This window comes from Mya arenaria, chromosome 10, assembly GCF_026914265.1.
Source record: "Mya arenaria isolate MELC-2E11 chromosome 10, ASM2691426v1".
NCBI classification, from domain to species: domain Eukaryota; kingdom Metazoa; phylum Mollusca; class Bivalvia; order Myida; family Myidae; genus Mya; species Mya arenaria.
Window position 1 is genome coordinate 18,530,980 of NC_069131.1, and position 25,609 is coordinate 18,556,588.

At 33.8% G+C, this 25,609-nt stretch overlaps 1 protein-coding gene across 1 annotated transcript; it reads left to right on the forward strand.

Annotated features, from left to right (window-relative positions):
* The first annotated feature begins 265 nt into the window (after positions 1 to 265).
* Positions 266 to 24,114, forward strand: LOC128204415 (carbohydrate sulfotransferase 15-like). Its single transcript, XM_052905831.1, has 9 exons — positions 266 to 287; positions 7,677 to 7,773; positions 8,404 to 8,949; positions 10,986 to 11,193; positions 13,662 to 13,763; positions 14,123 to 14,279; positions 14,720 to 14,882; positions 18,026 to 18,173; positions 23,900 to 24,114. Exons 2-9 carry the CDS (start codon positions 7,756 to 7,758, stop codon positions 24,112 to 24,114), a joined length of 1,557 nt encoding a protein of 518 aa, XP_052761791.1. The 5' UTR covers positions 266 to 287; positions 7,677 to 7,755.
* The last annotated feature ends 1,495 nt before the right edge of the window (positions 24,115 to 25,609 follow it).

A 25,609-nucleotide genomic window follows, 5' to 3' on the forward strand; every position in this document is an offset into this window, starting at 1 on the left:
TTTTACATTACTTTCTTAGTACATTTTCTATAACCGTTTTGTTAAAAAGAAGAAAACATAAAGATAATAATCTTAAAATAAAGTCTAACCAGAAATCCTCCATTTCTTGCATAATGTATTGAAATTCTGGGTCAAGCTGCACTTAACGAACGTTATCTTATAAAAAATAATATGGTATGCTCATAATGTATTCAAATATATTCCGTAGTGAGACTTCAAACATACTTTCGTCCCTGTTATCAGTCAGTACCGCTTAGGATGTGAACGCAAGAACAAGGATAACAACAGTTAAGTATTATGAAATTTCTTTAAAAAGAGCGTTGATTAGAGTTAGAGTTAGAGTTTAGAGTTACCGTGCTTGAAAACAAATTCGATATTCATTATTTAAGCCGTAGGATATTTGGAGATATAGTGTTTAAAGGATCACCATTCTATATATTTGTTCTGATGTGTCGAAAGCCCGTTGTTGATAAGGATGCTTTTAAACAAAGACTGTAATCCAAACATTTACCAATGACGATAGTTCGGTAGTTGCTTTATGTTTGTTGTCTTATTGCGTTGTGTGTTTTTCTACTTTGGTGTTTGTTGGACATTCATGAATGTCCCTTCAAACGGGATCATTAGTATAAATAAATATAGGGCACTGAGCTCTTATCACTTAAGTGCAAATCTGTGTTTTAATGTTAAATTGTTTTCTTTTCTGAAGAATATAAGATAAACGTTGCTGCATTTGTAACAGAAACCAGGTTTTATCATTATCGTATGATTTAACCTTAACTTCGATCAATTGAATTTTGGTACTTCCCTTATTCATTTTCTAAAATCGACAAAAACTTCCAAAGACCGTAGTGAACATGTTAAGAACAAACGTTTAATATGTTCCGTATTGAATGACACGGATGTTATATCAATTATTTATTATATGTTATTAATTGTTTGCGGTTTCTATAAAACCATCACCTAGTATGATAAATGCGTTATTAGAAGTATTTCATCATGTTTATTTTCTCACTTTTTTATTGTTTTAATGATAAAAGATTAATTGCATAAAACAGCTCATTTTCCAATTAAATCATATAACGAAATGTAAAACTTTTTTTATGAACAACTTTTGAAAACACTCATCAATATCTGAAGTTAAATCTGTGTAAAATAATTACGTCATCTAAATGGGTTTGCAGTCAAAAAAAAATGAGTTATAAGTATAGTGTTCATGTTGTTATTCTATCTAGGTATGGGCTCCTAGTTATGAATTGATGTTTTGTTTTAAACTCTCCGAGGGACTACATTTCTGCCATGCATATAATGCGGGAAATGACATTGGCAGTTTGTTGTATTTAAACCTTCATGATCACAAAACAATACAGTACAATAGGTTTTTTTTTACCTCGTTTGTACATTAAGCTCAGAAATTTGGGGGTTCAATGAATATTATACGATTGTAAAGGTACACCTATTATTTTGTAAACAATTTCTCAAAGTTAAGAGTTCTGTAAAAAAATGTGTGGCTTTAAGTGAATGTGGTATATTACCAATGTTCATATTTTATGTCTTTGTGTAGAAATTTGTGCAAATTATTACAAATGCCTGTAAAATATGATAAACATTCTGGATAGTCGAGGTAGGCGTACATGGGCAACTTATATCAAATAAATATTGTTTTCATATCGTTTTGGCTATACTTGGATTGCCAAGGGTGCTGGAGATATAAATATATTTTTGTATAATTTTAAAACAAGAATTGCTGATTGATGTAGACAAACATGGCTTGATGATGTAAACAATTCCTCACGTTGTTATTCTTATAAATGCCTTAAGTCTTATTGAATGTTGAAAAATACCTTAATATCAGTTTACCGTTTACCTCTAGTCATAAACACCATATTGAATTGGTCGATTTTTTAGTATTGTTAAAGATGATCGCTTTTGTATTTATTGTTTAATGGACAAAGACATACTTGGTATTGAAGATGAATATCATATATGTTTTAAGTGTTCATGACAACCACGAAAATTACTTGTTTTGTTGCTATCGAGTAAATTGTGGCATTGTTCATTTCTATAATCTGATAGCATCGGAAAACGTTACCCATATTAAATCCACAGCTTATTGCGTTCACGTAAACTAATGTAAGCTATAGATAACACTTAACGTTTTAAACCAAGAAACACAACACAACTCATATTTATCATGGGTTGGAGTCCTTTTATTGAATAAAATTTCGTTCATTCCTTTAAAGGAAAAAAAAAACATACGAAAACTAAAATCTGAAACGCATCATATGATACACAATTTTATTTATAAAAAAGTTATAAAGCTCCCAAAAGGCACACTTTCTTAAAATGTAGTGAACTTGTTGAATGAAATTTTGTATTATATAATGAACCCAGATGGATCCTATATGTATGAAACAGTTCATTTTGCTCTTGAAATATATATTCATAAGCAAAATTGATTAATGGTCATATTGATCAACACAGTACATACAATGTTGCTTTGTAAAAAAAAGGAGTAAATCATTTATAATATTGAATCATGTTATGTCATGCTTATGTGTGTAAAAATAAGTTTGGATTGAGACTGAAAAATGACTTGAGTATTTCCGTGAAATTGGGGTCTTATGTTGACTGAGTGATCAGAACAGCGATTTGGGCTGGTCACTGTCTTATCTTGATATACCTCGAACGTTTGTTTAGATAGTGTGTCCGTTTGATGGATAAGTCACTAGTCTGGGATCAAATGTACATTGCATGATGTCCGTTCGATGGATAAGTCACTAGTCTAGGTTCAAATGTACATTGCATGATGTCCGTTCGATGGATAAGTCACTAGTCTAGGTTCAAATGTACATTGCATGATGTCCGTTCGATGGATAAGTCACTAGTCTAGGTTCAAATGTACATTGTATGATGTCCGTTCGATAGATAAGTCACTAGTCTAGGTTCAAATGTACATTGCATGATGCTCGTTCGATGGATAAGTCACTAGTCTAGGTTCAAATGTACATTGCATGATGTCCGTTCGATGGATGAGTCACTAGTCTAAAGTCAATTGTACATTGCAAGTTTAGATGTTGCTTCCCTTCTATGGATAAGACACGAATCAAAGGTGAAACAAATGGAAACGATTTAAGCCCAATAAGATCATACTTTAACGTTATGTGATATGAAGGCAAAATGGTTGTATCTATCGTTATAGCATTTTAAAAGCAACTTTATATTAAGCCTAGCAAACCCATTTTCTATTTTAGTTGTATAAACTATCAACACAGTCAACTGTCAAAGATTAGCCTTTTTGAAAATCTCATTTGTGTCAAGATATTACGGAAAACAATATACCACCAAAACTTAAAGGATCTATAAAGAATAATACACAAGCAATTTAACCGTTACTTTTTCTATGGTGCAAAATAGCCCCAAAACTTTAGCACTTAAAATATTTGCCTTGATATTTAAACATTTGAGAGGTATAATGATAGCATCTGAAGTTTAGCTGAGAATATTTATATAGTTTTTGGTCCATTTTTTTATCGTTTCTATAATGATTTAAGGCTATAAGAATATTGAAAGAAAACATCTGTGTTAACCTTCTGCAGAGAAGTTTGTTAAGATTAAACGAGTTGTCACCTAATTAATTCCCTAACACTGGTCAAGCAAAAATGATTATGCTATCATAATATGCAAATATGCATGTAAAATGTATATACGTATCCATTTTTTATATATAGATCTATTTTAGAAACTACTATTTATATTTTAATATCCCAAACAACATTTGCTTTCGCATTTTTAGCTTAATTCTGTTTCGAAATATCAAAGATCCGTGGTCAAGATAACTCACTGTACATTAATATCATTTTGTTATTACAACTATTTTATGGTTTACCACTTAAAGTCATTAGTCTTCAGGATTTTAAGAAATGATTTATCTTATATCCTATAGGGATAGGATGATCAAGATGCCAAGATACCATACTTATGTAAAACTGAAGAGCTAATGTTCAAAACTACACAAACAATCATTACCAAAGCGGTGAAATTATTACTTCGTTTTGAAGATCTATAAATAAAAAGCTTACAAAAAATTCTTGATTATCATATTTATTCAAGTATTTATTAAATTTAAAGGGTATATATTCCGGTTTCTTTTATCCCTTTATATCGTTATCAGTGCTTTTTTAAGTCAATATTATACACTCCCATCTCAGATAAGCGTATAGAAGTCGAAACCTTACGGCAGTTTTGTTATTGAGATGTTTATGAGCAATCTTTTATCTAAACGGTTGTGTTTCGTTCGGTAAAAAGATATCTTTGTTTAAACAATCATCGCTGAGACGGTTTTTATACTTTACCTCAGGAAGTGTTCATACATGTAACATGTATATCTAAATCATATTAAATTTAACATGAATACATATGTTCTTAACACTGTAAATGATAATGTTTGGTATCATTATAAATCTTTTCTCATGGCATGAAAAGGTGTTTCCCATTGTCGATATAACAGAGTGGTCGATGTTTGATAATGTCCTTGTCGATGAAAAAGTGGTATCCATGGTCGATGTTTGAAAATGTTGTTGTCGATGAAAAAGTGGTACCCAAAGTCGATTTTTGAGAATGTTCTTGTCGATGAATAATTGCCCATGATATTTGTTGGTAACTGTTGTTGTGAATGAAAAATTGTTTCCCTTGGTCGGTGTATGAGAGTGTTGGTTTCAATGAAAAAGTGTTACCCATGGTCGATGTGATAGAGGGACTAGCAGGGCAGGATAATGGTTTCCAGAGTCGTCCTATGCGGCGTTACTGTTTCATGTTTTGTTTTTCAGCATTTCGACTTGAGCCTAAAATATAATTGAATAATTATGAGCTTTCACGTTAGACAAACTCAAGCAAAAAGCCATAACGCACAATTCACTAGAAAGTAATATTCATCAAACTTGATGACGATGTATTGTGGCATTTGATATCGACCCTGTTTGATAAAAAACAATTTTATACAATTAACAATCATGCATATTAGCTTTTTCTACTAAAAATGGACGCTACGGGCAGGCGACATATTCAATTTTAGGATATTACTTTATAAATAGTCTTACAATTTGTTTCCATGTATTTTGAGGCAATAGGCGCTCGTGTTATATGCAAATATGATAACCTTTATTATCAAACCTTTATCTCCACATGTGTTTGCATACTTGCCTGATACGTTTTGAACCATTGCAAAATAGGGGGTTCGGGTGGTGGTCATACTTACGACTCAACACTTTTGAATGCTTAGAATCTTAATATACTGTACTTTCTATTTTTTCTTGATCATATTCAAACTGGCATGCCGTAATGTCAGTTATATTGTATCAGTTTGCTAACACCTATATTCATTAAATTATAACATTTTGCAGATGATGCGGTAATATTCTCTTATTCTTTACAATCGTAACAACACATAGTTTCGCAAATATAGAGAATACTAGGTTAGTGCCGTGGATGGAGGAAGTTTATCTGGCAAGGCGGAGGAATTTATCGGGTGAGCCGAAGGCGAACCCGATAAAATCCGCAGCCGAGCCAGATAAACTTTCTCCATCCACGGCACTAACCTAGTATTCTATTTATCCTGTTACTTTGTTTAATTAAACACTATAAAACCTTAAAATTAATAAGAATCTTTAAAAGTAAGGGGGACAACTGTTTTTCCCTGTTGACGTCATCACACTCGGTATCCATGTTTAAATCGCCCCCAAAATAGTTCGTAAAACTGTTCAACTTTTTTAGTACGTTTATATTCAAAGTCATTGCATTTTAATACGTCAATATCAATTCAAAACATAAAAATACTTTTAAACGTGCATAAGCATGGATCAGTCTCTGAACATTATCTGATGATGTAACAATTATTCCGCAAGTCAGAGTACATTACACAGGTCAAAATTCAAGATCACGAGTGTTTACAAACAATCGCAACATATTAAATGGATTTAAATGATGTTGATAGTGTTGAATGATCATAACTGCACCGGCAAAGAGATCATTCATTTCTGTTGTAAGTGAGATTTTGTCATTCACCACAGAAATGGAATAAACTATCGACGAGTATCGTTGAATGCTGTTTCACAGTTTCCAGCATTTGCGGGTGGGGTAAGATTTTCACATCTCATGAAGATTTCAGGTCGATTGTTTTGCCAGTGTCATTATTTTGCATAATGATGGGACTTTATGGGCGAGTGATTGCTGAGGTCGGCTGTTAGTGGTCCATTGATAAGATACTGAAACGGCAGTTCTGCTTTTCTTCTGACATTGCAGAATATATAAAAGAAGTTCGTTTTCGCGGTCACATGACCACCTGACTGTAGATAAACATCACGTGGTCTACTATCCTAATAAACTAAAGTTTACACGGCACCTTGTTATTGGACCGATTTGTATGCAGGTGACAGGATAAAAATGATTACTGTGATATGTGGGGTTTAAAACTTACTAAAGTAATGATATTCGAACAAGGAAGACACACAAAATATAATAAATTCATAAATAACCATACAATAGAAGTTGTACAGTCCTGTAAATATCTTGAAGTTCACCAATTTAAAAATATGTATTGGTACAGAACACAATATAAAATAACACAACACGCATCACACTCATTGCGCAATCTTTTTATAATCGATAATCAAACAGATTTACCAATCTCTGAACAAAGCTCGAAATATTTAGCACACTAGTTGCATACTATTGCGCTGAAATAGTTTGAAATAACGAATGTAAAGACATCAAACTAAAAATAATCAAATACTGCAGAAAACGTTTATTTGTTAATAATCAACAACTACAGATGCATTAAATGGAGGATTTGGGATTCTTCCAATGCAAATACAAAAAGGTCAAATTATTTAAGAACTAGTCAAAATTGCTAAAACGTAGATAGAACTCGTGATTATTCAAATCATATCGCATGCTGAATATTCAGTTGACAATGGATCAATAAATAAGCCAAATAAGCACTTCAAATGAATAACATTCTACAATAATATGAAATGAGTGACATTTGTATAAGTCAAGCAAGAATTCAGTTTAATACTGTAATAACTATACAAAGAATAACAAACAGCTATAAACAATCGTGTACTCAAGAAAAAAATCGCAAGTAAACTTCAAACATATTGTCTATTTAAACACGAAGTTGTACTTGAAAATATTTAGTTCGAATTGTAAAACAACAAACAAACACTTAATACCACTAACAAAATTAAGAACCAGTTCTCACACACTGCTGGTAGAAGCTGGATATATAACTATAAACTATGAACACAGAGTGTACAAACTGCCATTTGAACCAAGTAAAATATGAATTCCATTTTCTTTTCGTATGTCCTAGATTCCGGGATATACGTAAACAAACCATGCTATTGCCTCTGGCCTAATATACACCAGTTTGCAAAATTATCATGCGAATAAACTAATAAACAAATAACATGACCATAATATGTAAAAATGAAGTATGTATTACAAATAGTTGCAACAAATTATAAAGTGCTGCAACAAATTCACTATATATTTATATAACTGAACATATATCTTTTACATGAACATACCACTATATATATAATCTGTAAATAATCTTGTTAGAAGTAATGCAGTATTAAGATAATGATAAATGTCTGTTTTCTATTCTATTACTATAGGATCATAGCTGTTAATCTTGTACATTGACGCCTACTTGTAGAACGTTGAACAGTGTCATCGCCGCTGCCATAGGGAAGAATGACAGGAAAAAGAGTGGTACTACTTTTTGTTTTCATTCGATTGTGAAGCTTGTTTAATAGCTCAAAATGAAGTGTTCAAAATCAATACCGGGTGAAAATCTGGGGGCTGTTTAAGTACGGCATTTAAACAATAAATTGCTTGTAAATATGTTCACTTTTTTATTTTTTTATGTTTGTGTTTTCTTTCTTTAAACTAGTTTAAGTTCAATAAAATCTGATATATTGCACATTAATAGAAATTTGAGACTAAGATCATTTCAATTTACGACTATGATCGACCAAAATTTTTATTTAGACGGCCCTCAGTACTGGTTCCTGGTATTCGAGGCATTAAGAGTTTCTACCCGGTATGATATGAACCTACATGTAGAATGTATACGAAGTCGCTATAACTTGCAAAGTCTTTGACGTGGTAACACACGACACTTGAGTATACGAGACAATGCCTTGCTATTTCTTACTTATGCACTCAAGAATATGTTGATTATCATGCATGCTGATGTTGATCTCAGCAGTTTAAATTTTACCTTATAACAAAATATCATGGTACTACGATTTGGTCCCATGTAATTTAAAATGATTTTTATGTATTAAATGGTCTTTAATTTCTCTTAAGCTCGTGATCTTGTTTTTGTTTTTGCTGCAGGTTTATCCAAGATGCTGTTTCAACCAACGAAGAGGTAGACGCCATATTGTTATGGTGCTCTTTTCGGTTGTTCCTCTGTTGCTGGTGTATTTTACATTTTACAAGTATCATGTTGGCGTTCTGAAGAGTGATTTCCTTATACAGATGAAAGAAAACAAAAATCAAGTGAACCCAAACTTTCGGAGCGAAGAGATTGTGCGAAACAGAGGCGTTTCATCAAAATCTACAAAGGGATCGGAAGACAATGGGCAAGATTTAGAGATACATTATAAGACAAGTACAAAGAACTTGATTCCACTGAATAAACTCTTAGCATATAAAATCGACCATAAAACAGACAAATGGCAGAACATTAGTTTGAACTCAGGCGTTACAGGAGTATCTAATGAGTACAACAAAGCATTTAATGTCACATTGAATGAGAACAGAAACATCGCCAATAAGAATGGCTCAAAATTTCCTAAATCGAGAAGAAACAATCGAAATCAGCCAGCGCCTATAAAACTGTTCCCAAGAAATATTAAACATGTTGACCTTATGAAAATGGTAAGAACCTAATTATTCGTCACTATGTCGGACATACTGCAAAAAATTGAGCTCTCTTGTATTTGTAAGGTACGGCTTTACACGTTTATTGAGAAATGGTGTTTTCTGTAAGTGTGTTTTGTAAGTGTGATCTGTTATTATCCGATATGACTAGTTATCACATTATATCCCAGTTATACAGTTAAAAACAAATATTTCGAATATGTTTATATTGCACATGTGGAATATAACCTTGCTTTATTTCTTTTTTGGTCATTAAACTAAGCACTCAACGTTTCTGTAAACACTTAATTTGCGGTTTTGTTAATTATCAAGAAATTCGTACATAAATTTTTCATTTTTTTGTGATAAAGATTAATTTACACAATTGTGCAGCGTTAAAATGTTAAAAGAAATAAACATATTCTCTGAAATCCTTTGGCCCAGACCCATATTGGTAGTCAGTTATTGGTCCTTTACCAAGATTGTTAAAATGATCTCCCTGCAGTCAAAAGTGGACCCACTCCAGGGAAAACATGTTTTCTATATATAGTTAAATCTTCTTTTCTGCAACCACAAGGCCAAGACCCTTGACATCTGGTATGTAGCCTCATGATGTTGTCATTAAGAAAAGTGTTCCAATTATGTCTCTGATTAAAACAAGCGCCTCCGATTAAGTCACAAGTTTTCTATATTCTTATAAGGTGGATTTATGAAACTCGTCTTTTTTATACTGCATGGCATCGAAATTTGATATTTGGCATTGCAGCCTTATGCGGATGCATTTTAGCAAGGTAAAACAAATTATTTCTCTTGGTCAAAGTTGGCCACGCCCCAGGGTAGTAATGTTTTCTGTCATAATTCTCTGAAACCGGAAGGCTTAGGCCTTTCATACCTTTTGGTATGCAGCCTGTTGTAGAGGCCTTTAAGCAGTAACTTTCAAGTTATGTCACTGGGATGAAAAATAGCCCCGCCCGAGAGATCATACTGGAGAGTACCGGATTTCAATATTCAAAGCACTGACAGTGCTGATGGACGGTACCATTTTTCGGTCTGCTGCAAGTATACAACTTGTTTTTTTCTCTTTTCAACACAGGTGATCATCGGGACCAAATCTTGAACTTAGGGCATAATTTTAACACTCTTATTTGAGGACAATAAGACAATGCTTCAAACCAAATATCTAAGCTTGATTTTATTTTCAAAACACACAAATCTTATAGCTGTAGCTTTGAAAATAATACAAATTATAAAAAAACATCACCCGACAATGTCAATTTTAATATTTGTTTGCAGAACCTTATCATGGTCCAATTTTCATTCCAGTCGCATAACACATAAGCCAAAAGGACACAATCAAGATCACGGAAGCACAACATTTAAAGATGTTTTCAAAATGATACACATGGTAGAAAGTTCATTGTTGTACTCAAAAATAAGAAAGTAGGCCTTAGTTAAGGTAATCCAAAAACAACAACGATATATTGGTCAAGATTTCATTGCAGTAGCTTCAAAAACAAATAAGTAGGTCAAACGGTCACAATCATGGTCATGCAAACATAACTGCAACGCGTGTAGCGCGATAATAACCAATGCTTATCAGCAGCGCAAGTGGAACAGGTACTTCTTTTTCGGTATGTTTTACTCGTAAAAAGCACGCGATACACATAATATGACGCAATCATTATTCAGTGCACATTTATCAACTCGTTCATTTAACATGTAAATAAGCTCGCCTACTAACAAATTTCAGAAACTCGATCAACAAACTGTTTGTTATAGGACGACTCGTGAAAAATCCTCTGCAGATGAATTCAATCTCAAAACAACTTCACAACGACCTGTTATTTTTGTACTGTTTTGTACTTCATTAATGCCATAAATAGTTTATCATTGTACGACAAATAAGAAATAATTGGTAACCGTATTGCTTCTTGGACCGTTGGACTACACTTTGACTATTCTGTTATACGGTTGTTAGGAGAAAAATGTTACATGTTTGAAACACAAGAGCTTTCGAATTACACATAGTGACACGTACCATTTGAACGTTTCAGGAGCCGTTTACATTTCTCGAAGAATATAGAAACCCATGTTACGCTGTTGAGAATGACCGGCTCTTGCCTTTACGGTGTATACCATACTTTTATCTTATTGGTGCCCCAAAGTCCGGCACTACGGACTTATTTAGCAGGCTGATCAAACACAAGGAAATCTCAGAGAATGTTATAAAAGAACCACAATGGCTAGCGAAAAGGAGATTCTGTAAGTAATTTGACATTTACCTCAGAGACAGAGTCGTCTTTAAATTAACAAAATTAATGTCTTTGTATTGGATAATTTAATCGTTTAAGGCTATGCATTTGCTAAATGTTTTAACGTTAAATTGCTTAAATAGCTTCGACTCAATCAATACCATGACAGGGTGTTGCCATAATTCGCGTTAAATGTCCAAAATGCTATACATTTGACTTATCGCTCAATATTTATAAGGTTTTATTCATTAGTGTTATCCTTTAACGTACGAAGGGCTGAACTAGTTGACTTATAGATTAATATTTAGACTTATATTTAGTCTACAGAATGAAAAAAGATGACTGATATTAATTTGCGTCTGAAATATTTGAATCAAAATACTATGCAAGGCCTAGTATGATAAGATTTGTTGATTTGTTACAGTCAAATAATAAGAAAGGTCAGCTAAGATTGTGTAAATATATATTTATTCATCGTAAGAATATTGTCAATCAAATTGTTTAACATTCTATTTACAATTTACAATTGATAATTGTGTGGTCATTTTGTATTTTTCGTAAATATTGTTTATATTATACAGGTTCACTTTACTATAAAGTCCACCCTCTCCTTACTATTTCTTACTTTACTTTTCATGATTTAAAAATACTATGTTATGTAATTACTGAACCATCTTGTTGTGATATAACCTTACTGATATATGATTTTCTTCTTTTTCACGTTTTATTCTAAAACTATTTACGTTTCTGTATGTTGTTTAACTCATTATATCATGTAACGAGAAGCATGTATATGTTTAAGTTTCTTAAAGAATATTTTGAACCTTGAATCTTGAATCTATATTTGACGATTTAATCTTTGACATGTTATGTTTATATTTTTATTTATCATATGCCTATTAAATTCCCTTTCCCTATCATACAGTGAAAATACAGCACGGCGTATTGAAAAAAACGTATCATGATACTGTCGTTTTCTGATTCCGTATCATGCGAGTACCGTGTGTAATCTCGGAACTATTTTCGCGTTGCAAAAAATAGCATGACCAAAATTCTGGTAAAACCTGCCAACTTTTTAATATATTAAACTATCTAACTTTACTCACGCTCCAGAAGCATGTAAATATTCAGGAACATGGTTCTCATGTTCTTCAAAGGACCATAAAGATAAGCATGAAACAAAGAACACTTCCAGTCTATCTAGATAGCTACTTCAGTGAACTAGTTGTTTGTCATTTCGAAGTTCATATATTATTGCATTAATAATTATCCATGTTTATTATCATAAATGTGAGCAGCTCGCCAATATAAAGGAGAAGACGAATTCGCGTCATCGATAGAAATAGCGATTGACTCACGAACTTCCCTCAATTCTGCATTTTTTTATCGTAAAAATAATCCCACGTTTATATTTTCTTTTTTTAAAAATGTCCGCGTTACGTCTACAGGAAATGACGATTAGTTTATACTCATAAAATAAGTACCGCTTTCTGATGTTTGTTTTTGTGCTGTGACATTTAATATATGTTTTCGTTTCAGCAATTTGTTAATTTTGCTAATATATAAAATATTTTGATTTTTTTGCTCAAGAAAGTGAATTCTGTAACTTTTGACTTCGTTTCGCTGTGGTAGCCTCTCTTGACTTCATTACACAAATTACACTAACACATTCGAATTCATACGCGCATTTAACAAAAATTAATTAGGAATAATTTAATAGGCATGTATATAATAAATTGAATATTACGATAAAACAATTTTCTGGTGACCTGCATCACGTCGAGTTTGGTGAGTGAACATGCATGCGTATTTACACACCGAACTCGAAATGAAACAGGTCACAAGAAAAGCGTCCTATCATAATATCCCCTATGTATATCGAGCAAAAATACTGGACACGTCAATTATTTTATGTTGAGACAACATGACTGCATGTTTTATTTATTGATTGATCGGTTGATTGGTTGATTGATTGATTAATTGATTGATTGATTGACTGACTGATTGATAGACTGACTGACTGATTGATTTACTTGTTGATTGACTGATGGATTGACTGATAAATTGACTGATTGATTGATTGACTGGTTGTTTGTTTGATTGATTGAATGATATATCGATTAATTGATTGCCTGACTGGTTGATCGATTGATTGAGTGATGAATGACTGATTGATTGATTGATTGAGTAATTGAATGATTGAATGAATGACTGGTTTACCGATTGATTGATTGATTAATTGATTAATTAATTGAGAGATTGAGTGATTGAGAAAATGAGTGAATAAGTGTTTGATTAATAAAGTGATTAAGTGATTGATTGATTGGTTGATTCATCGAATGATCGAAGTGTAGATTGACTGACTGGTTGATCGATTGATTGAGTGATTGATCGTTGAGTGATTGAATTTTTGCCTGTATGGTCAGTAACCGAGCGTACTCTTCTACAGTAACATAGTATTTGAACCATTCTTTTCAGCTTCAAATCCTAATTGGGCTTCTTATGAGAAATACTTCATAGCTGCAACAAGCGATATTTACGCCAAGAAAGACCCCGACGGTTTTCATCCAGTTATTGTTGGTAAGGATGCTAAGAAAATGAATAGCAGAAGCTACACAATTGGTCATTAGTGTAAACGACAAGGGCACCACGTTCTCTTTGCCTCCTCATTAGAGGTGGATCAGTACTCGTGTCTACCCAGGAAATGGTCTCAGTAATGAGGTTATTGCTGAAGTAATTGCTAACATAAATGAATGTTAACTTGCTGCTACGCAAAGCGTTTTACTGTCGAACCCCGTTGGCTCGAACAGGGACCAAAGAGTTCGAGTCAAGCGGGAATATTTCCCTTCGGTATAAAAAAGTTGAAAGAGGTAATATTGCCAAGCGAGCTCGAACCAGCGGGGTTCGACAGCATAGTTTACATGTCAGTGTTTCTTCAGGCGACGGCAGTCCCTCAACTATGTGGGTCAACGATTATTGGACCTTTCTGCCAGAATACAAGAACCTTACTGAACCTTTATATACAAATGCCGATTATATTCACCATTTTAATCCAGATGCAAAAATTATTGCGATTGTGAGGAATCCTATTGACAGGTATGTTAGATATTTCCGTATTAAATACTGAATATCATTCTTCCAAAGAAAATATTAGTGTGTTGTTTGATCGACAGTAATCTCTTTTTTTTAAAGCGTTCTAAAGAATCTACCACAGCCCGCAGTTTTATACTATTGGCGGCAGAAGGTTAATGGAACTGAATGTAATCATATTATAATACATATACAGCCGAACCCCGATGGCTCGATTTCGCTTGGCTCGATCTTCTCGTTAGCACAGGTCCGACTTCTTTTTACTGATTCCCGCTTGGCTCAAGCTCCGATAGACTTCGAGATATTTTCGCCGGTCGCTGTGAATTCGAGCCAACTGGGTTCGACTGTAACTTATTTTGTGTCAAAGCATACGAACGAGGTCAGTAGTTGTGTTGCTTCCGTTTGAAGTGAACACATATATATCACACTGTTGTTCTATTTTTCAGATTGTATTCCGATTATTTATATTTCACATCAGGCAAGGACAAAGGACCAGATAGATTTCATGAAGGAGTGAAGTTTGTCTTAAACACGACCAGATCTTGTCTTGAACGGAATACTTTACGGCATTGCCTATACAAGCCTGATGTTACCGTTACTAAATCTGAGGTAACATCATTAACACGAAATATTTACACCTCAATTTCCTTTCCTTAAATGAACTGCCTTTCGGCAACTGCGCTTTTCAATCGATGAACGCAACATCTTCGCATATGTTCGGATTGCAATTCTTCGCATAACGATATACATGAAAACTATTGATCTTGTTATTGTTTGTATTGTGTCAGCAGGTCCCGTTAAATATAAATCAACATTTTAGAAAGTGTTAATTTATTATATTTTAAATGTATTGTGCCATAAGTGTTTCATTGTTACATTTAAAAGTGAATTCAAGTGGTTAATCTTTTCTCGCGTTATTGTGATGTCATTTGAAAAAAAATGTTTTTGATTATGTCGGCTCGTTCTAATTACTGAATGGGTAAGAAAGGATTAGTGAAAGGCTTTCTTAAATGAAATGAAGTATTTTTTCAACAAATTTCTTGAATGAAACAATGAACTATTGTTGTAAATATAAGGAATGCATTGCAGAGTTGATGTCAACAAAAGGGATATGAACGTAATTGGGCTGGTCAAAGTTCGCATGGAGTCCATCAAGCCCGCAATTCCTTTAATAAGTCCCCAAAAACCTTTAATCGCATACAGTACTGTTGAGACCAAACTTGACAATATGTACACTTCTTGTGCATTCTAAGTTCACCATGACTGCACTTCGTAGTGCACTAGGGTAAGACAAAGCTAAGACTAAATGTAAACAAGGGGCTGACCAGATAAGGCTTCTTCTGTCTATAATAAATGCTATCTTTACAGTGAAACTTCGAATGATGTGTGAAGTTTCAACAGATATTTTAATGTTAATTAATATATGGAGAATAATTATAATTGATTTGGTCCTTTCATCTTAATAATATATTATTAATATTTTTTATAAAATTAAATAACTGATGTTGTTTAATAAAAATAATTCATTTGTCAAACATTAAGATATCTAAATGTTTTTTTTTCTTAAAAATATGCATTGAATTATTTTGATATTAATTGATAGGTATACTGATAAAATTCTTGTTCTAAGTTAAAGGGTTTCATCTTCAAAACTTATTAGACATAAGGATGAAAGGAATTCATGAGGAATAAAAGAATCTATCTATCTCTATGTTTACGCCTTATTGTTCTTCAAGCTCAAACTGTGACATTGTTGATTCATTCAAGGGATATATAAACCATGAGTTTCTTCCATTTTTTCTGATACTTCAATTTTTGTTTATTTTTGTGTTGTAAATGCGATCGGATTTAAGATGACAGTCAGACAGCAATCAAATACAGCATTATTAATTATAATATATTTTGTACATTGTACCAAGATTTGATAATTGCATTTCTAATTTGAATCTACATAATAATATATAGAAACACATATATTTCAGAGGTATAGTATATTTGATGTTGCGGCTTCATTATTTAAAATACTGTCCATTGAAGGCGTAATTTAAGCCTTCTTTAAGTGCCCGCACCCCCTCCCCATAGTACACAATTATGTGTATTGATCTTTATCATTATTGCCTCCTGCTGTCTATCAAATCTCAGATCTGCCAGTGTTAGCTGTGCAGAACTGGAGGTTTTATAAAAGAAACCAACAGAACATCTTAGCATTTCATTTTGTTTACTTTTTAAATCATATTAAAATCAATATTACAATGATTTAAAGGAAGAATAAGAGTAATGTTAAATGTAATATATAATAGCACAATAATATGATTTATATTATCCATTAGTTTATCCAAAGTGCACATCTTGTTCACTATGAGTGCACTCCTAGTGCACAAGGGTGTAACGTTTGGTCTTAACAGTACTGTATATGAATACCTTCTAGTGGTCAACATAAAATGATGCCCTAACAGAATGTTCTTCGATATTGACGGTTGACTCAACACCCATGTTTCATGATACAAACTCTAATACTAAGAAAAATGTGTTATATCCAATGATTATTCGCAATTGTTTGTGCTAACACGATCTTCACATTTGTATTTAATAAAAGGCAGCGTATTATTTGGTCTCGTATTCATGCCCTGTTTAATTGTGAAGTGCTTTCGTTATATTTTGGAACATAGATGAACTTAAAAGACTTCTTAGATTAATGTTTATATTATGTTTGCAGTAAAAAAAACGAGTGAATAATATAGTATGAAAAAGGCATCGGATAATTTTTTCTCAACGAACCGGAAATAGAAATTGACAGCTACGTCATCAGCTTTAATTTTGAGTCCCACGGGTAGCGACGGAATAGAACTATCTATTCAAGAAGAGGGTATTAAGGAAAATAAAAATAAATACTAATACAACTCCGAAAGTAAGCATAAAAGAAACAAAATAATTGTTAATTGCGGTTTAAGATCGTATTTTTCGCCACTCATGAAAATATGTTTTTCTATGACACTCGTGAAATAAAATACGACCTTAGGCTGAAATCAACAAATATCCTTAATTTGTTTGTTAGCCTATACTAACATCAAATAAGTTTGCAAGAACATACTAACAATCTTTAACCATTATTTAAAGTAATCAGTATGCATTTACCAAAATTACCACTTTGCATTAACCATTTCTTATGGTAAAAACATACTAAGAGAACCTAAACTATTATTGTTTATCTTGATTGGCAGTGCACCCATTAGCATGTAGTATGAATGGAATGATACCATGGTAATCGAAATGCCTTCTCAATGAACAAAATATAATGTTGACCACTAAATTATGTATCTATTTACGGGCGCCCGTAAACTGAGCAGATGCCATGAAGGGAGCTGTTATTAGCGTTTAGTTATCTAGATAAAAAAACATTATCATAAAACTCCAACACCAACGGATTGGTTATTAAACAAAGATTTGCTGATTGTTTAAAATTTGTGTTCAAGTTTACACAGTTGTGATCGGCATCATTGTTTAGTTTCAAATTAATACTGCACTTGAAGTCTAATGGATACACTTGTGATCTGGGGGATTTTCTGAAAATATTTTGACACCTGTTTCAGCTGTACTTGTTTAATGCATATATATGAGCCCACCATAAAATAGTTCAACTTTTAAAACTACCCACGATGCTGTTAACAGCGAATCTAACTTTGACAAAGTTCTGAGGAATCGGCCAACTGTATTTTCTCCCGATCATTTCTATTGTGTGTTTTTTCTTTCAGGTCCGGTTGCGTATCGGTGTCTACCATCTGCATTTAAAAGAGTATTTCCGTGTTTTTCCAAAACAACAGATCCTTGTTATAAAAATGGAAGACTACTCCAAGCATACATCGGAGCATTTAAGTAAAATATTCGACTTTTTAAACGTTGGTACGTTGGTAAGGGTTTGAATTATTTGATTGTTTTGTGAACTTAAATAGCATTATTGGTTATCAACTATAAAACACTTTCGGAAATGTTGAAATATACTTGTTATTACAGCTTGAATAACCACATTAACCGCTGGGCCAATGAGACAAAATCAAACAGGTTACACGTAACATTTTAAACTGTAGGGTGAAATTGTGGTGTCGGTGTTCTTAAAGAATGATATTGTGTTGGTGTATTGTTATTTAAGGATGCCATCGTGTGAGTGTTTTGTTCTTAAAGGAAGGAAATATGTGGGTGTATTGTTCTTTAAGGATGACATCGTGTGAGTGTATTGTTCTTAAAGGATGACATTGTTTGAGTGTATTGTTCTTCAAGGAAGGAAATATGTGGGTGTTTTGTTCTTTAAGGATGACATCGTGTGAGTGTATTGTTCTTAAAGGATGACATTGTTTGAGTGTATTGTTCTTAAAGGAAGGAAATATGTGGGTGTTTTGTTCTTTAAGGATGACATCGTGTGAGTGTATTGTTCTTAAAGGATGACATCGTGTGAGTGTATTGTTCTTAAAGGAAAGAAATATGCGGGTGTATTGTTCTTTAAGGATGACATCGTGTGAGTGTATTGTTCTTAAAGGATGACATCGTGTGAGTGTATTGTTCTTAAAGGAAAGAATTATGTGGGTGTATTGTTCTTTAAGGATGACATCGTGTGAGTGTTTTGTTCTTAAAGGAAGGAAATATGTGGGTGTGTTGTTCTTTAAGGATGACATCGTGTGAGTGTATTGTTCTTAAAGGATGACATTGTGTGAGTGTATTGTTCTTAAAGGAAGGAAATATGTGGGTGTTTTGTTCTTTAAGGATGACATCGTGTGAGAGTATTGTTCTTAAAGGATGACATCGTGTGAGTGTATTGTTCTTAAAGGAAAGAAATATGCGGGTGTATTGTTCTTTAAGGATGACATCGTGTGAGTGTATTGTTCTTAAAGGATGACATCGTGTGAGTGTAATGTTCTTAAAGGAAAGAAATATGTGGGTGTATTGTTCTTTAAGGATGACATCGTGTGAGTGTTTTGTTCTTAAAGGAAGGAAATATGTGGGTGTGTTGTTCTTTAAGGATGACATCGTGTGAGTGTATTGTTCTTAAAGGATGAAATTGTGTGAGTGTATTGTTCTTAAAGGAAGGAAATATGTGGGTATATAGTTCTTTAAGGATGACATCGTGTGAGTGTATTTTTCTTAAAGGATTTAATTATGTGAGTGAATTGTTCTTAAAGGAAAGACATATGTGGGTGTATTGATCTTTAAGGATGACATCGTGTGAGTGTATTGTTCTTAAAGGATGGCTTACTGTCAGTGTATTGTTATTTAAGGATGACATCGTGTGAGTGTATTGTTCTTAAAGGAAAGAAATATGCGGGTGTATTGTTCTTTAAGGATGACATCGTGTGAGTGTATTGTTCTCAAAGGATGACATCGTGTGAGTGTTTTGTTCTTAAAGGAAAGAAATATGTGGGTGTTTTGTTCTTTAAGGATGACATCGTGTGAGTGTTTTGTTCTTAAAGGAAGGAAATATGTGGGTGTGTTGTTCTTTAAGGATGACATCGTGTGAGTGTATTGTTCTTAAAGGATGACATTGTGTGAGTGTATTGTTCTTAAAGGAAGGAAATATGTGGGTATATAGTTCTTTAAGGATGACATCGTGTGAGTGTATTTTTCTTAAAGGATTAAATTATGTGAGTGTATTGTTCTTAAAGGAAAGACATATGTGGGTGTATTGTTCTTTAAGGATGACATCGTGTGAGTGTATTGTTCTTAAAGGATGGCTTACTGTCAGTGTATTGTTATTTAAGGATGACATCGTGTGAGTGTATTGTTCATTAAGGAAGGAAATATGTGGGTGTATTGTTCTTTATGGATGGCATTGTGTGAGTGTATTGTTCTTCAAGGATGATATTGGGTGAGTGTATTGTTCTTCAAGGATGACATTATGTGAGTGTATTGCTGTTTAAGGATGGCAATGTATGTGTTTATTTTTATTTCAGAATGTCAATGTGTGGGTGTATTGTTCTTTAAGGATGACGGTGTGGGTGTATTGTTTTTTAAGGATGACGGTGTGTGGGTGTAGTTTTCTTTTAGGATGACGGTGTGTGGGTGTATTTTTCTTCAAGGATGACGGTGTGTGGGTGTATTGTTCTTTAAGGATGCCGGTATGTTGATGTATTGTTCTTTAAGGATGACGGTGTGTGGGTGTATTGTTCTTTAAGGATGACGGTGTGTGGGTGTATTGTTCTTTAAGGATGACGGTGTGTGTGTGTATTGTTCTTTAAGGATGACGGTGTGTGGGTGTATTGTTCTTTAAGGATGACGGTGTGTGGGTGTATTGTTCTTAAGGATGACAGTGTGTGGGTGTATTTTTCTCTAAGGATAACGGTATGTGGGTGTATTGTTCTTTAAGGATGACAGTGTGTGGGTGTATTGTTCTTTAAGGATAACGGTGTGTGGGTGTATTTTTCTTTAAGGATGACGGTGTGTGGGTGTATTGTTCTTTAAGGATGACGGTGTGTGGGTGTATTGTTCTTTAAGGATGACGGTGTGTGGATGTATTGTTCTTTAAGGATGACGATGTGTGGGTGTATTATTCTTTAAGGATGACGGTGTGTGGGTGTATTTTTCTTTAAGGATGACGGTGTGTGGGTGTATTGTTCTTTAAGGATGACGGTGTGTATTGTTCTTTAAGGAGGACGATGTGTGGGTGTATTGTTCTTTAAGGATGACGGTGTGTGGGTGTATTGTTATTTAAGGATGACCGTGTGTGGGTGTATTGTTCTTTAAGGATGACGGTGTGTATTGTTCTTTAAGGATGACGATGTGTGGGTGTATTGTTCTTTAAGGATGACGATCTGTGGGTGTTTTGTTCTTTAAGGATGACGGTGTGTGGGTGTATTGTTCTTTAAGGATGACGGTGTGTGGGTGTATTGTTCTTTAAGGATGACGATGTGTGGGTGTATTATTCTTTAAGGATGACAGTATGTGGGTGTATTTTTCTTTAAGGATGACGGTGTGTGGGTGTATTGTTCTTTAAGGATGACGGTGTGTATTGTTCTTTAAGGATGACGATGTGTGGGTGTATTGTTCTTTAAGGATGACGGTGTGTGGGTGTATTGTTCTTTAAGGATGACCGTGTGTGGGTGTATTGTTCTTTAAGGATGACGGTGTGTATTGTTCTTTAAGGATGACGATGTGTGGGTGTATTGTTCTTTAAGGATGACGATCTGTGGGTGTTTTGTTCTTTAAGGATGACGGTGTGTGGGTGTATTGTTCTTTAAGGATGACGATATGTGGATGTATTATTGTTTAAGGATGACGATATGTGGATGTATTGTTCTTTAAGGATGACGATGTTTGGATGTATTGTTCTTTAAGGATGACGATGTGTGGGTGTATTGTTCTTTAAGGATGACGGTGTGTGGGTGTATTGTTCTTTAAGGATGACGATGTGTGGGTGTATTATTCTTTAAGGATGACAGTATGTGGGTGTATTTTTCTTTAAGGATGACGGTGTGTGGGTGTATTGTTCTTTAAGGATGACGGTGTGTATTGTTCTTTAAGGATGACGATGTGTGGGTGTATTGTTCTTTAAGGATGACGGTGTGTGGGTGTATTGTTATTTAAGGATGACCGTGTGTGGGTGTATTGTTCTTTAAGGATGACGGTGTGTATTGTTCTTTAAGGATGACGATGTGTGGGTGTATTGTTCTTTAAGGATGACGATCTGTGGGTGTTTTGTTCTTTAAGGATGACGGTGTGTGGGTGTATTGTTCTTTAAGGATAACGATGTGTGGATGTATTATTGTTTAAGGATGACGATATGTGGATGTATTGTTCTTTAAGGATGACGATGTTTGGATGTATTGTTCTTTAAGGATGACGATGTGTGGGTGTATTGTTCTTTAAGGATGACGATGTGTGGATGTATTGTTCTTTAAGGATGACGATGTGTGGATGTATTGTTCTTTAAGGATGACGGTTTGTGGATGTATTGTTCTTAAAGGATGGAGTATATTGTTGCTAAAGGACGACACAATGCGAGTATATTGTTAATAAACAATGTTAAAATGCGAGTATATTGTTATTAAATAATGTCATATCGCGCGTACATTGTTGTTTAAGGATTGCATAATGCGAGTTTATTGTTCTTTAATAATGTCATATCGCGCGTATATTGTTGTTTAAGGATGGCATAATGCGAGCATATTGTTCTTTAATAATGTCATATCGCGCCTAAATCGTTGTTTAAGGATGGCATAATGCGAGTATATTGTTCTTTAATTGAGTCATATTGCGCGTATATTGTTGCTTAAGGATTGCATAATGCGAGTATATTGTTCTTTAATAATGTCATATCGCGCCTATATCGTTGTTTAAGGATGACATTATGCGAGTATATTGTTCTTTAATTGTGTCATATTGCGCGTATATTGTTGTTTAAGGATTGCATAATGCGAGTATATTGTTCTTTAATAATGTCATATCGCGCCTATATCGTTGTTTAAGGATGACATTATGCGAGTATATTGTTCTTTAATTGTGTCATATTGCGAGTATATTGTTGCTTAAGGATCACATAAAGGAAGTAAATTGTTAAAGGATGACGTATTGCGAGTTAATTGTTAAAGGATGACACCTTGCGAGTATATTGTTAAAGGGTGACATCTTGCGAGTATATTGTTAAAGAATGACATATTGCGAGTTAATTGTTAAAGGATGACACCTTGCGAGTATATTGTTAAAGGGTGACATCTTGCGAGTATATTGTTAAAGGATGACATCTTGCGAGTATATTGTTAAAGGATGACATATTGCGAGTATATTGTTAAATGGTGACATCTTGCGAGTATATTGTTAAAGGATGACATATTGCGAGTATATTGTTAAAGGATGACATCTTGCGAGTATATTGTTAAAGGGTGACATCTTGCGAGTATATTGTTAAAGAATGACACCTTGCGAGTATATTGTTAAAGGGTGACATATTGCGAGTATATTGTTAAAGGATGACATCTTGCGAGTATATTTTTAAAGGGTGACATCTTGCGAGTATATTGTTAAATAATGACACCTTGCGAGTATATTGTTAAAGGATGACATATTGCGAGTATATTGTTAAAGGATGACATCTTGCGAGTATATTGTTAAAGGGTGACATCTTGCGAGTATATTGTTAAAGAATGACATATTGCGAGTTAATTGTTAAAGGATGACACCTTGCGAGTATATTGTTGAAGGATGACATCTTGCGAGTATATTGTTAAAGGGTGACATTTTGCAAGTATATTGTTAAAGGATGGCACCTTGCAAGTATATTGTTAAAGGATGACATCTTGCGAGTATATTGTTAATGGGTGACATATTGCAAGTTAATTGTTAAAGGATGACACCTTGCAAGTATATTGTTAAAGGATGACATCTTGCGAGTATATTGTTAAAGGGTGACATCTTGCGAGTATATTGTTAAAGGATGACATATTGCGAGTTAATTGTTAAAGGATGACACCTTGCGAGTATATTGTTAAAGGGTGACATCTTGCGAGTATATTGTTAAAGGATGACATATTGCGAGTTAATTGTTAAAGGGTGACATTTTGCGAGTATATTGTTAAAGGGTGACATCTTGCGAGTATATTGTTGAAGGGTGACATAATACGAGTATATTGTTGTTTTATTTTCAGCTCGTCTTCCTATTGAAGATCTGCAGGAAATCTCAAATGCAGCCAAAAAGAACACTCGGAAAAAAGGTGATATCAAGATTAGAGACATGTTTCCTGAAACGAGAAAACTATTGCGGGAATTTCACAAAAGCCACAATAACAAACTCGGGCGGCTGCTGGGCCAGCACTTTAATTACAATAATGATGAACAAGATTTGCTCACTAAGAATGTTTAAGACACGCGCTTATTGCGTATCAACGTGTTTTACATTGTTATTTATTTTAAAGGATTGGTTTATTTTATTATCATAAATTATTCAACATAAGTTGTTGTTTTTTACTTGTGTAGACCAATGACAATTGAGGACTTTTTCAGAATTGTATTGTTTATGGGTTTTTTCTTAGATCGATTCTGACGAATGCATAAACTATAGATTCTTGCTAGTGCTAGTAACGAAAGGTACATATACTTGGTGTTTGAATTTGTGTGTACATTAATGGCAATTAAGAAAAATATTTTAACTTTCAGGCGTTTTGGCGACTAAAACATCACTATATATAAGTTTATTAAGTAATTTATTATTTTTAATATTATTTAAAACCATTCACTGCATATACGATCCTTCTATTCGATGACATTTTGGTAATCCTTATAGTGTTCAATAAAACAATAACAGAGGCTAAGCAAGTTTTAAGCAGATTTTGCTCACGGAAATTTAAGAATACATGCAAAAAATGTGAATCCGTATCTAATCAAATCACCACATTCAGGACAAGGGTTTGCATTAAGTCTGTCAAACATAGATAACATTTGTGAACATTTCCGGTTCACTGGGGGGGGGGGGGGTGGGTGAGGGTGGGCGTGGTTACACTTGACTGGTGCATTATTGTTTTTGTAGAAAACTGGATTTATTGTACAAGCATTATACAGAAATCTTTTTCCCTATGACTGTTTGTAGTTATGTAACACGGCTGTTTGTCCCATTTCTTAGGTATGATTATGATTATCATTTATTTTGCATCATAATGTCTCTCTTTCTCTCTCAGTCTCTTCGTTTTGGAAGAAAATGATTTAAAGAAAATTCTTTTTAAGTGTGTAAAATTTATGAAAGTATACACAAGGGCAGTAATGTTAGTCGGGTAAATATTATGTGTCGGAGATTTTCCAGATTTGGGATGAACCTAGGTTCTTTGAGTGTGTCGGTAAGCCTAGTAAGAACGTGCACTGTTTGCACGAGATATTTTAATACATTATTTTGATCCGAAACAAGCGTTAACTAGCAATTGCTCTTCATTCGGTGTACAAGGTCGTTTATAAAAAAAATAGAAAACAGTGGTAATACTCAACGAATTGAGGACGTTTTCCACTCAAAACAATGAACCAGGAAGCATGGACGCACCTGACATTACTGCCCTTGTACAATATTCGTAACATTTACCCCTCGAAAGAGGGTAACTAGAAATCTGTTATATCTGATGTAGCGACGCATATAAGTATTTGTTAAATAAAATTGATCAAAGAACTAGAGCGCAATGTCTTACTGGTAATTACGTTCATAAAAATTTCTAGAGCGGCATGTCTTACTGGAAATATTGTTCAAAAACATTAATAGAGCGGTAATTCTAACTTGACGCTATGTTCATACACACTACCAGAGCGATATGTCTCACAGGACACTACGTTCATTTACACTACATGGACGATATGTCTCACTGGAAATGTCACACCCG

Excerpts from the sequence above, each read along its gene's own strand:
- LOC128204415 (XM_052905831.1), top strand. Across the intron at positions 11,194-13,661 it reads GCTAGCGAAAAGGAGATTCT|CTTCAAATCCTAATTGGGCT; the intron begins GTAAGTAATTTG and ends CATTCTTTTCAG. Across the intron at positions 18,174-23,899 it reads ATTCGACTTTTTAAACGTTG|CTCGTCTTCCTATTGAAGAT; the intron begins GTACGTTGGTAA and ends TTTTATTTTCAG.